This window comes from Haemorhous mexicanus, chromosome 6 (genome assembly GCF_027477595.1).
Source record: "Haemorhous mexicanus isolate bHaeMex1 chromosome 6, bHaeMex1.pri, whole genome shotgun sequence".
Lineage (NCBI taxonomy): Eukaryota > Metazoa > Chordata > Aves > Passeriformes > Fringillidae > Haemorhous > Haemorhous mexicanus.
The window spans coordinates 13,608,575-13,624,083 of NC_082346.1; the positions used below are offsets into that span (position 1 = coordinate 13,608,575).

Consider the following 15,509-nt stretch of genomic DNA (forward strand, 5'->3'; position numbering starts at 1 on the left):
CCAGAGCCAATTCCCTCCCAGAGAGCACCTGAGCAATGGCCATCACCAGAGGAGGAAGAGGCTGAGTGAGGAGGAGCTCTGCAGGCTTCCACACTGTGCCACACTCTCCCAGCCAAATCACCCCAAATTCTCTGAAGCTGATTAAATTGCACCTCTGAACTGCTACATATCTTGCAGACTCAAGCCCTGATTCTTGCCATGGATGTAACAGCACACAAACTGATGGCGAGGCAGTGCCTGGCTGATATTCCTACAAATTTAAGTGGTTTAACGGTTTTCGGGATACATATATACAAAATTGGTTGTTTTCCCTCTTATAGTAGTTGTTCTTAAGCTGCACTGAAGATTTTGCTACTAGAAATATTTATCTGGAGCCGTACACACTCACAGGCAAACAGCTGCTTTTAACTAGGAGTCTTCAAGCTCAAGGAAACCGTTGTTTCCAACTTTTGTGGGTAGCAGGGGAAGTCAAAAATGAGGAAGAAATAGAACAATGGCCAATTTGTCTGGCTGTCAGAGCTGCCAGAGAAGTGGCATTGCCATCTTGTCAGGATTGCTGCACTTGCAAGCTCATCTGGAATCCTCCAAAACCACTTCCATCAAATTGGAAGAGTTCTGCCAAAACCTGGCTGAAACCCATTCTACGTCAGCCAGCATCATTCACCTTATCAGGGGAGGTGTAAATGGAGTGGGAGAGCAGAAGAGGAAGAAGGTAAAGCTGCTCTTATGAAAAACAGAAACACTAGAGGCAGCTGTGCCAAGGCTGTTGGTGGAGAACTGAGAGCAGAGAGAGATCTTTGCAGTTTTCCCAGCTTTTATCTTGGTTTTCAGCAGGTACCCAGGGACCAGCGTGCTTATCACCAGTGCCAGCAATGGCATTCCAGTGCTCACACAAGACTTGGCATATTCAGGGACAACAGGCCCAGTGGGAGTGTGCCAGCTGGGAGATGTTGTGTCTGGGCCACTGACAGCCTAAAGGTGAGCAGTTTAAAGATTATTTTATCTGGGGTTGTGCTGCTAACAGCTGCTGGTAGCTGGCAACCTCTTTCTCTTCAATTACAAGGTCCAGAGCTAAATGAGTTTCCCATCAGAAATGGACTTTGTATAGCCAAAGACATGCCAATAGCTGGTGCTGCCAGTCCTTGTTCTCTTTTTAGTCTGTAGTCTGCAGGCTGAGAGAACACTGCTCAGGGATTTATTCAGGAACTCTAAATAATAACAGCAAGAGAAAAAGGTAGAAAGGGGAATTTGACAGCACCATGGTTTCCACACAGTAAAAAACAGCTTCTGGATCCAAAATCTAGGAATTTCAGGGAAGATCCAAAGGTACTCAGAAGTTAAAATGTACAAAGTACATTAAAAAAGTACAGGCTGTGCCAAGCTGTCACATAGAATTCAGCAATTCTCTGTGACTATGAGAGCACACACTCATGACAGTTTTTAGTGACTCCCTTTTTTGCTTTTAAGTCTACCTCTTAACACTTGAAATCTGCTTAACAAGAAAATGGCAAAACAATCTGTTCCTGAGAGTTGTATTCAGGTAAGAAATTTCCTCCAAACATCAGAAGAGTGGAAGAGACAGAATGATTGCCATGGCTGAAACAGGTACAATTAGAATGTCCCATTCCTCTGTTGAGGCCAAGTTAAAATTATCAAAATAGGAAGATTTTGTACCAGCAATTAAAAACTACACTACTAATTTACCTCTATCACTCACCTACCTCCTTCCTTTTTCTCCTTCAGGGAACATGCAAAACCATAAAAGAGGTGCCTTTTTTCAAATCTACTACTCTTCTAATAATCTCTTATGTGCATCATTTAAGGTAAGACATTTTACAAACATTTTTAGGTGTGCAGATAAAAATATTTTAAAAAAATCTGTCTCTTACTGTCTCGAATATGTCTGTTTAAAAACAAAAAGCAGCAAATCCCATCTGTCCCACAAACCATTCTTGCACTTTATGATTTTTCAGTCATTACAACCAATGTTCAAATCTGAATTAGCCATACACCAGGGAACAAACCCCACTGGAGATGTAGCTTTGGACCATTGCTGTATCTCCAGGAGCTTTTTATTTACATCCATGTGGGTAGCTTTTGTTATGCCAGCTGACCTGCCAGGGGTTGGAAAGTCAGCCTCTTTCCCTTGTCTTGCAGCACTAAGATGCCTGTTCAGGAACCTCTCAGCAAATCCTACAGAACCAAGGAATAACACAGTGGAGAGTCCAAAAGTCTCTTGAAAAATAAGTAAAAAGCAGCAGCCAATCAACCTAAAGGCTGATGATAGATTTAAACAAAAGAAAGGGTAAAACACTGGGGGGGTTTGACAACCACATAAGATACTTTTTACTTACAGGAAGGGCTCCACACAGTTACTTGTGTCCTGAAAGTGTAAATGGTTTGTCATTCCTTTGAGAAAAATGCTGCAAATAATTAAACAGAACAGTAATACCCCTAAGAAAATCCCTTATTGTTTCAGAACCTGAGATGGATTGTATTTAAGGGGGTCACATTTCCAGCAGAGGTAAATACACAGACTGTGTAGGACCAAGTGCTCACTTGTTGACATAGGCTTCTGTGTTTATTGGGATAATTGTATAAGCTTGTATGTTTATTGGGATAATTAAAGTCTGCTTTGAATATAACCCTCGGTTAGAAAGTCTGGTATCACCCCTTCCTGATAGGGTGAGGTGTCAACAACTTAGTGCTAATGGTGATGGCCTAATGAGATTGTTAGATTTTCCTCTGGCCAAGTGAACTCCGCCAGCAGAATGAAAACCAGAATCAAAGGAATGCCAAACTGATGGGACATTTTACAGTACACAGAACACAACCAGGAAAAATGCTCGCTTCTCTGCCTCAGTTTGAGTGCAGTTTACTACCTCCTACAAAAGAACTAAAAATGGCTCTTGATTTTTGTTTTGTTGTTATAGGTGTCTGTGCTTTAGAAGGGTTTTATCCATAGAGCACAGGATAGTTTTGGGAAAATGGTGTTCAAATATAGACTTTGCAAATAAAAAAGAAGGAGTACCTTATCATAAACAAGGGGCTGGAGTTTGATTTTATGCATCTGCAAAGACAAGGCAATTTCCATTTTTTCCAGACAAAAATGATGCATGCTGAATAAATAATTTTTTGGAAGCTTCAAACAGCTCTAAGTTAACAGGTGAACAGGACACAAGTTACCTGTCATTTCCAGTCTCTCAAAACCTTACTGCTTAAGAAAATCAGTTTGCATGCCACCAAGGTATCAATGAAATTTCACCTGTGCTGTTTGAAAATTACACAGAAAATTTGTTTTCACTCAATGACAAACTCGGAGTGAACAGAACAGGTTTGTTATGGGGCACTTCTTCATCTTGGTCAGCTTAAGGTGCGGAGCCTGACAAATCTCAACAGCTGTAGAGCTGGAGTTGCCAGATTCAGAAACATTTTCGATCAGATCCTTACTCCACACCATGCTTCCCTGGGGAAGGCTCCCTGAGAGCACTGGGAAGAGCACAGCAAGGCACAGGGATTTCCCTGATGCAGCACAATCCTCGCAGAAGCCAGAGCAGGCAGTGGGACAAATTCGGGCAGTATTTGAGGGGTGAGGAGGGTGAGGAAGCAGAGCAAGCTCAGGAGGAGCGGCGTGCCCGGCTCAGCCGGAGTTTCTCACTCCGTGAGCCCGTCCTGCCCTTGTGCCGAGCAGACACCACGTGCCTGTCTCACACCCACATCTGCGGTATCGGTCAGCTGAGCTGGGCTTCATCACAGCAGCAGGATGAAGGCTGTTTACAGCAGGATTTACTCGTATGAAAACCATTAGCCTTTCAGGGTAAAAGCCGTCCTGTTGTTATGCAGAGCGTGTCTGGCACAATAGGTCAGCAGCCCGGAGCACCGAAAAGAATCACGCCCTTTACTATCTAAACTACAGGAAAGCAAAGGCCTCCATAGGGAGAATCTGGAGAAATACTTAAAGGGAAAAGTTGGCTGCGAGGTCTGGAAAGACTTTGGGCTTATTCCTTCGTGGGGAGAACTGGTACAGACCCGGAATTGACATACAAGAGAAAAATCGTGACTGGAAATGTGGGAGTCGGTCTGCAAGAGGCAGTGATACACTGACCTGATTTGCCTTACAGGGCTCATCTTTTACAATCTACTTCCTTCTAGTGTGCCACAGCATTCCCTCTGACAGAGTTTTCCAACGAGGGGTGGAATCTGTGGGTAAAGTATAGAGATTTCCACTGCCAAACACCCAGTCCTGTCATATTCTCTGCTTCCTCCTGCTGAAATCCTTTATGCCAATTTTCCTGTCTATCTAACCCGATCTTGTCCTGTCTCAACTCTGCTACAGGATCTTCCAATGCCAACATGCAGCACCAGCTATCAAAACAGCTCCTTCCACTGCTGGCTGAATGGAAGCAGGAGGGGAGAACCACCAAGGTCTGTTATGATGGCAGGCCTTGCAGATAAGGCACACATAATCACCTCAGCTTTTCTTTAAGCACTAAGCAGTCTAAATCTTCTACCTTATTTATGTCGAGGGAGCTAGCAAAACACAGAAGCACCACCTTTGACTTGGGAGTTTTGCAAGAGTAACTGATAAGGTAACAGTCAGTATTTTTAAAATACTACAGTTTTCCTGACTGAGCTGGTTGTGAATGAACACCTTGCAGCAAACCTACTTGTATGAAAGAAAAAAAAAATACTCACATTTGTACAGCAGTCAGGAAATGTCCTGGGAAATGAGAAGAAGCAAGAACTGAAGTTATTTCTTTGCTAAGTCAAAGTCACCATTCCAGCCACCATTTCCAGAAACTATTAACAATAAAATTTAAGGAAAAAAAAAAAACTTGAACATTCAATCAAATGATACAACTTTAATTTCTAAAAGGTGGTAAGTACTAAGAAACTGATCTAGTTGACAGGCAATTAATCCTCCTTGCATAGTACATTTATCTCCATGGGATATCAAGATTTACAACATTTCAGGAAAACTGGCACCTAAGTGAGCAAGCAACCTCAATCCTATACAAAAGTTACAGACAACCTAAATGTTTCCAAGTTTTACTCTGTAATTTATGCAGAGAATGGCCTTTCCTTTGTCCCCATCTATCCCACAGTACTGTATTCTCTCACTGCTTCTGTGTAGAAAACATAAAAGGCTGCAACCCACACTGATACAGTAATTCACAATAAATTGGCTCATTCTATTTAAACTTGGCCTTTCTGAGGTCAAATACCTCAAGGTACTTAGTTATGGACTTTATTTTTTCATGTAGGATGTGCACTTCACGATATTTGGGATTCCTTAATAAAGACTTTGTCCAGAGGATGTTCAATCCTTCCCTTGAGAAAGTTCAAGCTGAGGTTTCAGTTTCAGAAGTGCTCTTGACACTAATCTAAAATAAGCACTGAATCTTACAGGAAGCCAAAAATATGTAACTTGCTTAACCAGCTTGCTAACAAGACAAGAGTAAAAACACTTCTTCATATAAAAAAACCTGAAAGTTACATTTTGCTGTATATGTTAGACATATCTACAATGGATTTTTTTCCTTTACAGAATGATAGCTGGAGAGGAGCATTGTACTTACATCATCATTAATCCATTTTTTCTAGTAACTTGTGTCCTGATTTTCAAAAGCACTGATTATCAAGCACATCCTAGGTACTGAATGGTAGCAGCAGGCACTCAGAACTGTTGAAAACAACTATTAGTACTTGTTCTTTTGCTGCAAATGCACCATTTGAAAATAGTTCACTTGAAAATGGGTAACTTCACCTTTTAGTGAAAATCACTCTTGTAGTGTTTTAGAATGTCTGAAATAACTATTACCAGTATTTCTTAATACACTATAGTGGATTACGATCAAAATTAATGCAAAAAAATTAAGTTTATGATAAATAAACTGTGGAAAAATTTATACAAGGCCGTAAATAAATAATTTGAACTTCTCAGTAAGAAGTAAAACAGTATGTCACATGACAATATCATCCTATCTAAACAATACAATCTTGCTATATTTTATTGCATAATAATTCAAGAGTAACATCTTAAGTAAAATATGTAAAGAAACAAAATCATTAGATTTACTTTCTTTAATATTCAACAACCAGTTCTTTGTACATAATCCAATTTAAAGATAATATAATTAGCACTTCCAGCATTAACAGTCTGTATTTACAATGAATGAGATGGGGTAGGTAATCTAAAGAGTATTCAAATCTGTATGAAACAAATCAAAATACGAAGATTTACAGTAGTAGGCTCAAAATCCAAGACTTTTCCATTAATGGAATGCAATTGAAAAAGGCTTTGTTGCCTTTATTACTTGTAAGGGTTCCTGAAATGGTTATTTAAACAGCTGAAATCTTCAGTAATGCCTTCATTATTTGTACATGACATTAAAAATTAATTCCAATACTTCTATTTTTTACTTGCTTGTAGACCAGTCTGAGATCTGATGAAAGGATAACAAGGAAGTTTACTATATAATCCTAATTCCATATTCCTGAAAGCAACGGTTGGAAGTAGATGATGTCAGTCCATTCCAAGGGTTATGTACACAAAACTTAGAAAATGTTCTTCACTCTTGCATAAAATGTGTACACAGTATCAGTGAGTGGGGGACTTCAAAGTTTTTACGGGCTGTTGCTGGCATGGACCTTTCTTGGTTGAAAATAAAATACCTTTCACTCTATTGTTCTGGTAGCAGTTTTACAAGTTAATCATCAATCCCTGGTGTTTCCCCCTGTTGTATTCTGGAGGCTATTCTAATGGCTTCTTCCAGAGACTGTTGTTCTCCAAGCTGAAACAAACACATTTAAACAGAAAGAAATCAGAACATTACACTTAGATAATAAATGCATCCAAAAAGATCTGAAAGCAAAGCCCTAGATACCAAACAGTCCTTCAGCCCAAATAAGTATGATCACTATTGTCACACCTCTCCTGGATGATAATATATACCAGCAGCTATCTAATCAGCATGACAGTTAGCATAGCTGCTGATAGGAGATCACTCTGAGTTTATATGTAACCACCAAATACATGTGCTTCAAAGAACTGCTGCATGATAAACACACTTCATGACCCACAAAGTAGGTGATATTTTACTTGGCAGATATGACAAAGTTCAGACCAGGCACAGAAGGCACAGTGGCTGTTGCATTTCATTTTATCACTGGTAAAGCAAACAAACATCTTCATTTTTCTTAACTCTCTTAACAGAAAGTCAGCTCTTTGGAACACCACATGACATTAACTTATAGACTACATTTATTGCAGAATCCCAGCTGCATAAAAAAGCTGTTATGATGACACTGCTTGATTCTACAGTTAAGTTTAGAGAGGAAATTATCTGGTACTACCAGGGTAACCAATCCTGAGTAAATACAACTTGACACAATTTTGGGAAGGAATCCATGGAGTTTGATAATATGTTCATGGGAACACTGAAGACAACCTCAACCTCACAAAAAATGTAAAGCTGGCCATTACCTACTGGCTCAGAAGAAACACATATGAGAGTGTGAAAGCTAAAACCAAATTGTTTGGCATAATGGGACAATTCTAAGTATCACTTGTTATTTTGACAGTCACTGCACATCACATTCTGGATCCACTCCAGTCAAGACCTCTGTCTGCACCTCATTAGGATTTCAACAGGACTACCAGGCTACTGGCTTTACCAGGACTTAGAAACCAAATGGATTAATTTGTTAGTATTGAAGTACAAGAGAAAAGCCAATCAAACCCTCAGGAATAATCAATAGCATTTTAATTTTAAAATCTCTCTCTTCTATTTGTGTATTTGAAGTTTAATTGACGTAAAGTGACTTAAGTTAATGCCCCATGGCTGGTAACAGAAGAGGGGCTTGTGCAGAGAGTGCCTGTTCTCCTTTCATTCAAAGGACCCTTTTAGCTACTTCTTTCCTTGCTCTCATGCAAAAATTGCCTTCTGACATGGCTTCTCCTACAGGCAGTTTTGATTACTGCCAACTTAGCTCAAAAGAGTGGAGTTCAGAATTCAGAGCTTCTCAACTTTCAACAGCATCTGACTTGCTACCTTCCATTTAACAAAGGGTAAAATAACAATCTCTTGTTTCTGCTTGAGGATATTAATACTATTCCTTTCAATCTGAGCTCTTAAGAGCTCTTTCATACCTAGAAATTACCTTTTCCTGACAGTGTTTGAACAATGTGAGGAACTATTTACAGAGACTGTTTGTACTGTGCTGGTTTGGCACATTACAGAAGGTCACTATTTCCAGAGAGTTCTGATTATTAACCTTTCTATATAATTGTTTGCACTATTTTGCTATTAGCATTTCAAGGTTCAAATAACAAATTTGCTAATTTTATAAGTTCATACCAATTTATTCATGAGAGTTTGGATTTATATGTGTCAATCCTTTATGTAAAGCTGAAGGATGAACAAAAGCACTTCACTGAAAACCTGTGAGTCCATGAACTACTTGGTTGACTTGAAGTTTGGACCTCCCCCAGCCTTCCCCTTTTTCCAGATTCTACAAGTAGATTTGGAAAACCAGATGCTGTTTATTCCTCTTCCTAACCCTATACATTATTTTAAATATGAGATAATTTAGTTGTGGGCTGGTCTTTTTTCAGGGAAACCAAGCTTATTCAAATAATTTTGTTACCTGACTAGGTAGCTTCCAACTCTAGAAGTAAGAAACACTCCAAAAAAACCATTTATCCCCATCTTACCTGTACTGCAATTTGTGTCCCATTGGATGTAGCCAACAATGTGACAGGTCTAGTTTCTGTAGTCACTAGATGGTGTCCGTGCTGCTGGTGTCCCATTTCTGAGGAGGCACTGTGAAATGCTGCTAAGTCTTGGGCCACAATGGCAACCTTCAGGACAAAGGGACACAATCACCTGCCTGGCACATCTGTTCCTGCCCCTCACCTCCTGCCACCACTGCCTTCACAGTTACAGTCATAGCTGGGATCACTCATCAGCATAATTGTATTGTGCAAAAGAAAAGCTGCCATAATTGTCTTCTCCAAATTATCTACTGTCACCGACATGTTCTATGAAAAATCCTTTCCTTAGGATTTTTCCCTCCTGAGAAGCTGAGAGGCCTCAGGAACAAACTGTAAACAATTCTTATCTGCTGCTGTGGAATGCAACAGGGGGAATCTGTGATTGGTCCCATGTGGTTGTTTCTAATTAATGGCCAATCACAGATCACCTGTCCAGACTGTTTCAGTCAGAGACAAACCTTTGTTATTCATTCCTTTTCTATTCTTAGCAAGCCTTCAGATGAAATCCTTTTTTCTATTCTTTTAGTATAGTTTTTAATATAATATATATCATGAAATAATAAACCAAGTCTTCTGAAACGTGGAGTCAACTTTCTTGTCTCTTCCCTCATCCTAAGACCCCTGTGAACAACATCACAATCTACTACCTCTTAAAATATAATATCCTCAGGACTGCAGCAATTCAATCAATGCACTAGAGACCTGTGCTTATCTACACAGAGACTAATTACTATCTTCATTTTCATGTGGTGCAATTTTAGAACAGTAGAATGAATTTTAAGTTAAAGATCATATTTGTACTAAAAAGTTAGCTGTTTTAGCTGTACATTAAGAACCAACCCACAGATACAGACTTACACAAATGTTTCCCATCTGCCAAATAAATTACACTGCCATAATATTAACCAATGAAATTATAGTTCCTACTGGATTCTATACTTAGTTCATACTGGATTCTATACATTTACTGTGTGACTTTGGGGAAAAAGCTTGGCATTTCTAGGTGTTATTTTACAGACACCTAAATGAATCATTGGTGCCCCTTGTTTTTAAAACATTTTAAAACGTTGAAACCTGCTGATGTACAGCACTGGGTAGAACAGATCACGCACTTAGGAGGGGAATGTGCTGGCCAGCTGGAAACTGCTGAGCTCGTCTGCATCAATGCCAGGAGTGTGGTGGCTCAGGGGCCCATTTGCCCCTCAGGGACAGGAGCCAGGTGTGCAGGGCAGTGTCTCACCTGCTGTCCCTCGGTGCCCTCCGCAGTGACCATGGCCACCGAGTGCGTGCCGGCCGAGGAGATGACGGCGTCGTGGGCAGGGACTGTGATGGTGGTGCCATCTTGTGTCACCATGGTGATGGTGTTGCCGATGGCCTGCATGTCTGCCTGGGATATGTTCACCTGCAACACACAGCAGCTCCTGAGCAAAGGAAGGGGCTCAGTGCTGCTCAAGCCAGACCCTCATTCCGTCTGCCTCGCTGGCTGGCATCCAAGAGCTCATGACCTTTCAGACACACTTACCTGCTCACAGAAAAGAATATGGCTCTCAGCAGAAGGAGGGCTTGCATGCCTAATCCCAGAGCCTACAACTCCATGTTAATCAGAGTGGATCCCAAATAACAGCATAACACATTATCTATGCATGTGTCTTCACAGAGGTCAATGGGATTTAAGGTTGTACCACCTGACATATTTGATCTTGATGTAAATACCAAAGGGCCTTATAAGGGCTTAGAACTGAAGCCACAAATAAACAATCCATAACTAATTAATGATATAAATTACTGATGTCTCCAGTATAAATGCATTAAGGCATCAGATACATAATTTGATGTCTGATTTACAAGTTAATAAATCCCAGAACTGAAGTCAAGCTGAAAGATAATTTAAATGTGAGAATTCTGTGTCAAGGCTTCTGCAGGACTTCATTTTAAAGTGTAAAAATGCCAGTTACTTATGGTAAAAATGCCAGTAAGTATTGCTGCACCTTCCAATGTCCTGGCAATTCAACAGGCCCCTTGGATATTTTATTTCAGCCTGAATTCCGAATATATCTTTCATATGTTACTGGTATTTCAGTTGTCCTCCCAGATGATATAGAAATTTTTTCCCCAAAAGCCTTCAATATACTGCCACAGTGAATCAAGAGAGTTGTGTTGAAATCCCCTTCCAAAGAAATTTCATATGAAATCCTTAAAAATATGTATCCATGGAAAACCTTAAAAAAAAAGACAGCCATAGGAATGTTCAAGTGGAAAATAGTATCAAAGGATTCCTTATCCTTTAGTTTATGTTAGAAACTGCCAACCAAACTGCTTGTGAAGGAAGCACCTGGACTGAGACAACTTCCCACCCCTCAACCCCCCAGAGTGTGTGCAGACAGGACAGTGAAGATGCCCATCAGATATTAACAGCATAATCTGGGAATTGTGAGCAACCTCAGAAGCAGGCTGTATGTATAGCAGTTGTTTGAACAGCCCTTTTCAGAGTGACAAAGATAACCAGGAGAGACCAATCCCCTCACTTTGTATTAGTACAGTTTCACGTGTCAGAATATGTGGCTTCACTTAGGTGTTCCACAGGAGGCACAACCCTGAACATATCCCGACACAGCTGCAAAGAAGCTTCTTTCCACCAACATTTATCCAGAATCCTGTGTGATTTCAGAGAGCCCATGGACAAGCTAAACCTGTGCCAGGTGACACTGCAGTTACTTACATGTTGGGTTCCATCCTGGGATATTAGTGCTACTTGTTGGCCTAATCCTGACTGAGTAACTGTAGCAACCTGTGCAGAAATGACATCTTCTCCCTCTACACCTGTCACATAGGTGATCTGGGAGCCTTTGAGCACATCTTCACCTTGACCTGTTGGACACAAAGAGGACAAGAGGTTACTTTCCATACTCTGAATGTTCCCAGGAGAGCAAATGACAAGTCCCAGTCCTGTCTGAAGGTTTTAAACACTCCAAGAGAAAAAATTAGTGGAAAGATGAGAAAAATAAAAGAAGGAAAGATACCAGAAGCAAGTCAGAAAGTCTTATTTTGGGAACATGGGGTATAATCTTCTAGCAATCAGTTTAAAGACACATAAATACTACATATATGTTTGGTTTATAAGCAACTATTAAAATGTGATAAACATTTCTAATTTATTCATTAAATGTTAACCTTCCCATGCAAACACAACTGGATTTTTTTAAAAAGTTATTAATTAACAAACATACAGAAGAACATAGCGACGTGCCTTTGTGTGAAGATTTGAGTAAATTCATTATCTTGATAAATGTTTAACCTCAGTAAATAAATGTTATCATTCCTTTAAAAGAAGGAATTAAGCTATAGTAAGTCTGCTTGAGGCAGTCAGTGCAGTTTCCCACAAACATGGAGCAAAACAACTTTCCTAACCAAAACAGTTTGTGTAGATATTTCTGATTTTCAGGCACATCCAAAAATCACAATTTGACAAGGGGTGTTTGTCCTTTTGCAGTATTTCCTTCAGTCTGATCCTTTATACTCATAGGATTCAATACTCATGATACCTTGAGCAGCCCACTCTGAGGAGTACTGCAGCACAGCAGCTCCTTTTCATCTCTGCCTCTAGGACAGTTTACAGAAACTGCTCTGAACCACAGCAAAGCCAGCCCATATCACTGTACTGCAAAAACAGATTTTTTTTTTTCTCAAGGCAGAGCCTTTACTCCCACCCAAAAGATTGTCACCAGCCATGGTGTTATACATATATATATATATATACTCTCATGTTTTTAGCAGGTTTGCTAAGACTGCAACTCAAATTTCTCTCTTAACCCCATGACTGCTATAAATTAGTTTATTTTCTGGCCAATTACCATGCAATTTCTGGTTACAAGTTGCCTACCACCCTAAAAAGTCTTACAGAGAAATTAAGATATCTTTAAGTACTTTAACTATGTTTTCATTTCCTTGGCTATCAAAATCCCCCAGCAAAATACCATCCAGCCTTTTTTTTTTTCCCTTTCTTTCCCAACTAGAGATTCAAAGGCTGCAATTCTAACCTGGAGGTGGCTCAAAGAAAGCCTCTTGTTCTTCCTCAATGGGCTCTGTGTCGTTGTGTGCTGTCCGTTTGTGCATAGCAAGGGTAGAGATCTGCTTGTAGGTCTTCCCACAGTGATTGCAGTTGTAGGGTTTGGAATGAGTATGTACAACATGATGTTTGTATAAACTGGAATACTCTGTGAAACGTTTGTCACAGCCAGGAACTGTACACACATAGGGCTTCTCCCCTGCACAGGAAAACAAAAGGTATAAAGAGAATTTTATTCAGGACGCACAGGAAAAATTGCCAGCAAATGATATTTGGGGACAAACCTTCATTGCCAACCATACTTCAATTTCAAAGGCAGCAGAGAAGCTCAACCACACAAAGTTTATCAATGCAACATCTTATTGTCTTTAAGAATTAGTGCCAGTAAATTTGGCCCATTTTTCTCCCTATCATTCAATCTAAAACATCTTTCAGATGAAGGCAGAAGGATACAGGCTGAAAGCTGCAATTTCAGTTTGTCACTGTAGTGAGAATTTGTAACTTTATTACATAGTTTTCCTCAATGATCAGATATACTGATTGACTAGTATCACTTTTGAGTGTTGAAAGCTCTGAGGAAATCCATAGGAAGCACGTGTATAAGCAATTATGTTTTCATGTAAAAAAAGCTTCCATTTAAAAATCAATGGAACAAGTGTCCAAACTACATTGTAAGCTAAAAAATATAAACTAAGATATAAAATGTTGCTCTATGAAGCTTGTCTGTGTTTCTATAACATACAAAATGCTGCCAAGCTGATATGGCTATCACTGGCTTTTACACTTTAGAATCTTCAAATCTGTACTTATTATTTCTGCTCACCAAATCAGTATTCTGCTCACTAGATAAGGATTTTCACGTCTAGTCTACAAAAAAGGAAGTTTTGACCACAGTTCCAGCAGCAAGGAAAATACAGCTGGGATGAAAGGGTGACTCATAACAGTGAGCCAAAGTTAAGCTCAGACTTGTCCTTTACTGGTATTTATTTAAGGAACAGCTCACAAGGGAGGCAAACCCCAGAATCATATTCAGGATTCAGCCCAATGCTCAGTTTAAAAAACTTTGTACCCAAACCAAAATGATTCTGTCTTGACAGCAAGGTGGGAAATCCAACTGCTTAAATATCCTCAGGGAGGGGAGAGGAAGCCCAAACAGAATTACCAAGCCAAGTCATAGAAACATGACTGTACCAAATTACAACACACCAAAACATTGTTCACAAGGAGAATGACACAGCCTCTTCCAAGCAGATTCCACTTCAAAATACAATAAATCACTCATATACCTGTGTGTATTCTCACATGATTCTTATAATTAGTTGCACTGGCAAAAGCTCTCCCACATCCTGGCTCTGTACAGTAATAAGGCCTTTCGCCCGTGTGTGTCCTGATGTGAACCTTTCTAATGTTAGATGTTGTGAATGACCTGCCACATCCTTCAAAGGGACATTTAAAAGGCCTTTCACCTGAAAAAGAAGACAAGAAAAGGTGCACAGCAAAGGTTACAAAAGAATGAAAATCCTAAGTTACACTTAGACTTGAATGAAGGAACCTAAAGCTACCTAATTCTATCTGTGAGATCCTCAGTCAGAAATACCATGAACACACCCCTGTGGAGTGTTCTACTTTAGCCAAAATGAACAAAATTCAGGAAAGTCCTACAGTCTGTAAGCTAAATTATGAACCATTGAGATTAATACTTTAACATGTATAGAACAGACTCAGTTGCTTGGATTAGCTTGCACACTGCCCATAATCTAGCAACTGTTTAACAACCTCCCCAGTTCATACATATATTATCCAAACCAAGTGTATCATTCCATTGACATTTGATAATTGTTAGTTCTTCAAATGAAAAATTACCTTCATGATTTAACATATAACCAGGATAAACATGGATTAGTAAAACTTGTTATAAAAAGCACTTAACCCTAAACAAGAACAAACTTTCTAAAGAGAAGCAGCCATGAAACTCAAGTTTCAAACCCCCAGACCAAAGCAAGTCACAAAAACAGGTTCTTTTAAAGTCTTTTTGTGTAATATAAGTTTAAGCACAACAACTTACATCACTGCCCCACAGCATTTCACTGTGAATAGCAGACAAGGCCAACCAATAATTCTCCAATAACCCTGACCTTTCAGAGCTATCAAAGCACACAGAGAAGGAGAGCAAGGGGGGTTACATTTGGGGATGCTGGAGCCACTGACAGGATGTTCTGGGGTAATTTCCCACTTCTAGAGCCAAGTACATTCCAAGCCCTGAGCTGCTTACCAAAGAGCAGAATCTGAGAGCAGGAGCAGAACACCACTACAGATACAACAGTCGGTAATTACAAATAAAAGAACAAGTCCTGCTAGACAGTAATACCACGAAACTCCAAAGCAGTTTGCTCCTTGGCAGAGGAAACTACTATTCACTCCTTCGGGCAGCTGTTTTGGGAAGGTTTTCCAGCTTCCTGCCAAGGCAGTGTGTATTCCCGGTAGACTTCAGTGTTGTGTTACCATGGCTCCCCTAATCCTGGCTGCAGCCGGGACCCCAAACAGTCCCAAAGCAGCAGGGCTGCAGAGCCAGCCCCACCCAGCAACAGACCCTGCACTAGAAACCAGGACAGACCACTCTGAAACAAAGCCCGCAGGAATGTCACCAGACCGGTCCCTGGAGGGGCC

The 15,509-nt window shown here is 40.1% G+C and overlaps 1 protein-coding gene and 1 long non-coding RNA gene across 5 annotated transcripts in view; one reads left to right on the top strand and one right to left on the bottom strand.

Moving 5' to 3' along the window:
* Window positions 1–755: 755 nt before the first annotated feature.
* LOC132328753 (uncharacterized) lies at window positions 756–2,351 on the top strand. Its single transcript, XR_009486855.1, has 3 exons — window positions 756–978; window positions 1,744–1,823; window positions 2,158–2,351. It is a non-coding gene; the product is annotated as an uncharacterized LOC132328753 (long non-coding RNA).
* A 2,491-nt stretch (window positions 2,352–4,842) lies between these two features.
* ZNF143 (zinc finger protein 143) overlaps window positions 4,843–15,509 on the bottom strand; it is a 38,473-nt gene continuing 27,806 nt past the window's right edge. For all 4 annotated transcript variants that reach the window (XM_059848863.1, XM_059848861.1, XM_059848862.1 and 1 more), the window contains 6 exons: window positions 14,129–14,308; window positions 12,814–13,041; window positions 11,496–11,644; window positions 10,017–10,178; window positions 8,717–8,863; window positions 4,843–6,794 (listed from right to left, as the gene is read on the bottom strand). In XM_059848863.1, the coding sequence (XP_059704846.1) occupies window positions 6,711–6,794; window positions 8,717–8,863; window positions 10,017–10,178; window positions 11,496–11,644; window positions 12,814–13,041; window positions 14,129–14,308 (950 nt within the window). In that variant the 3' untranslated portion in view covers window positions 4,843–6,710. The remainder of the gene's footprint in view (window positions 6,795–8,716; window positions 8,864–10,016; window positions 10,179–11,495; window positions 11,645–12,813; window positions 13,042–14,128; window positions 14,309–15,509) is intronic.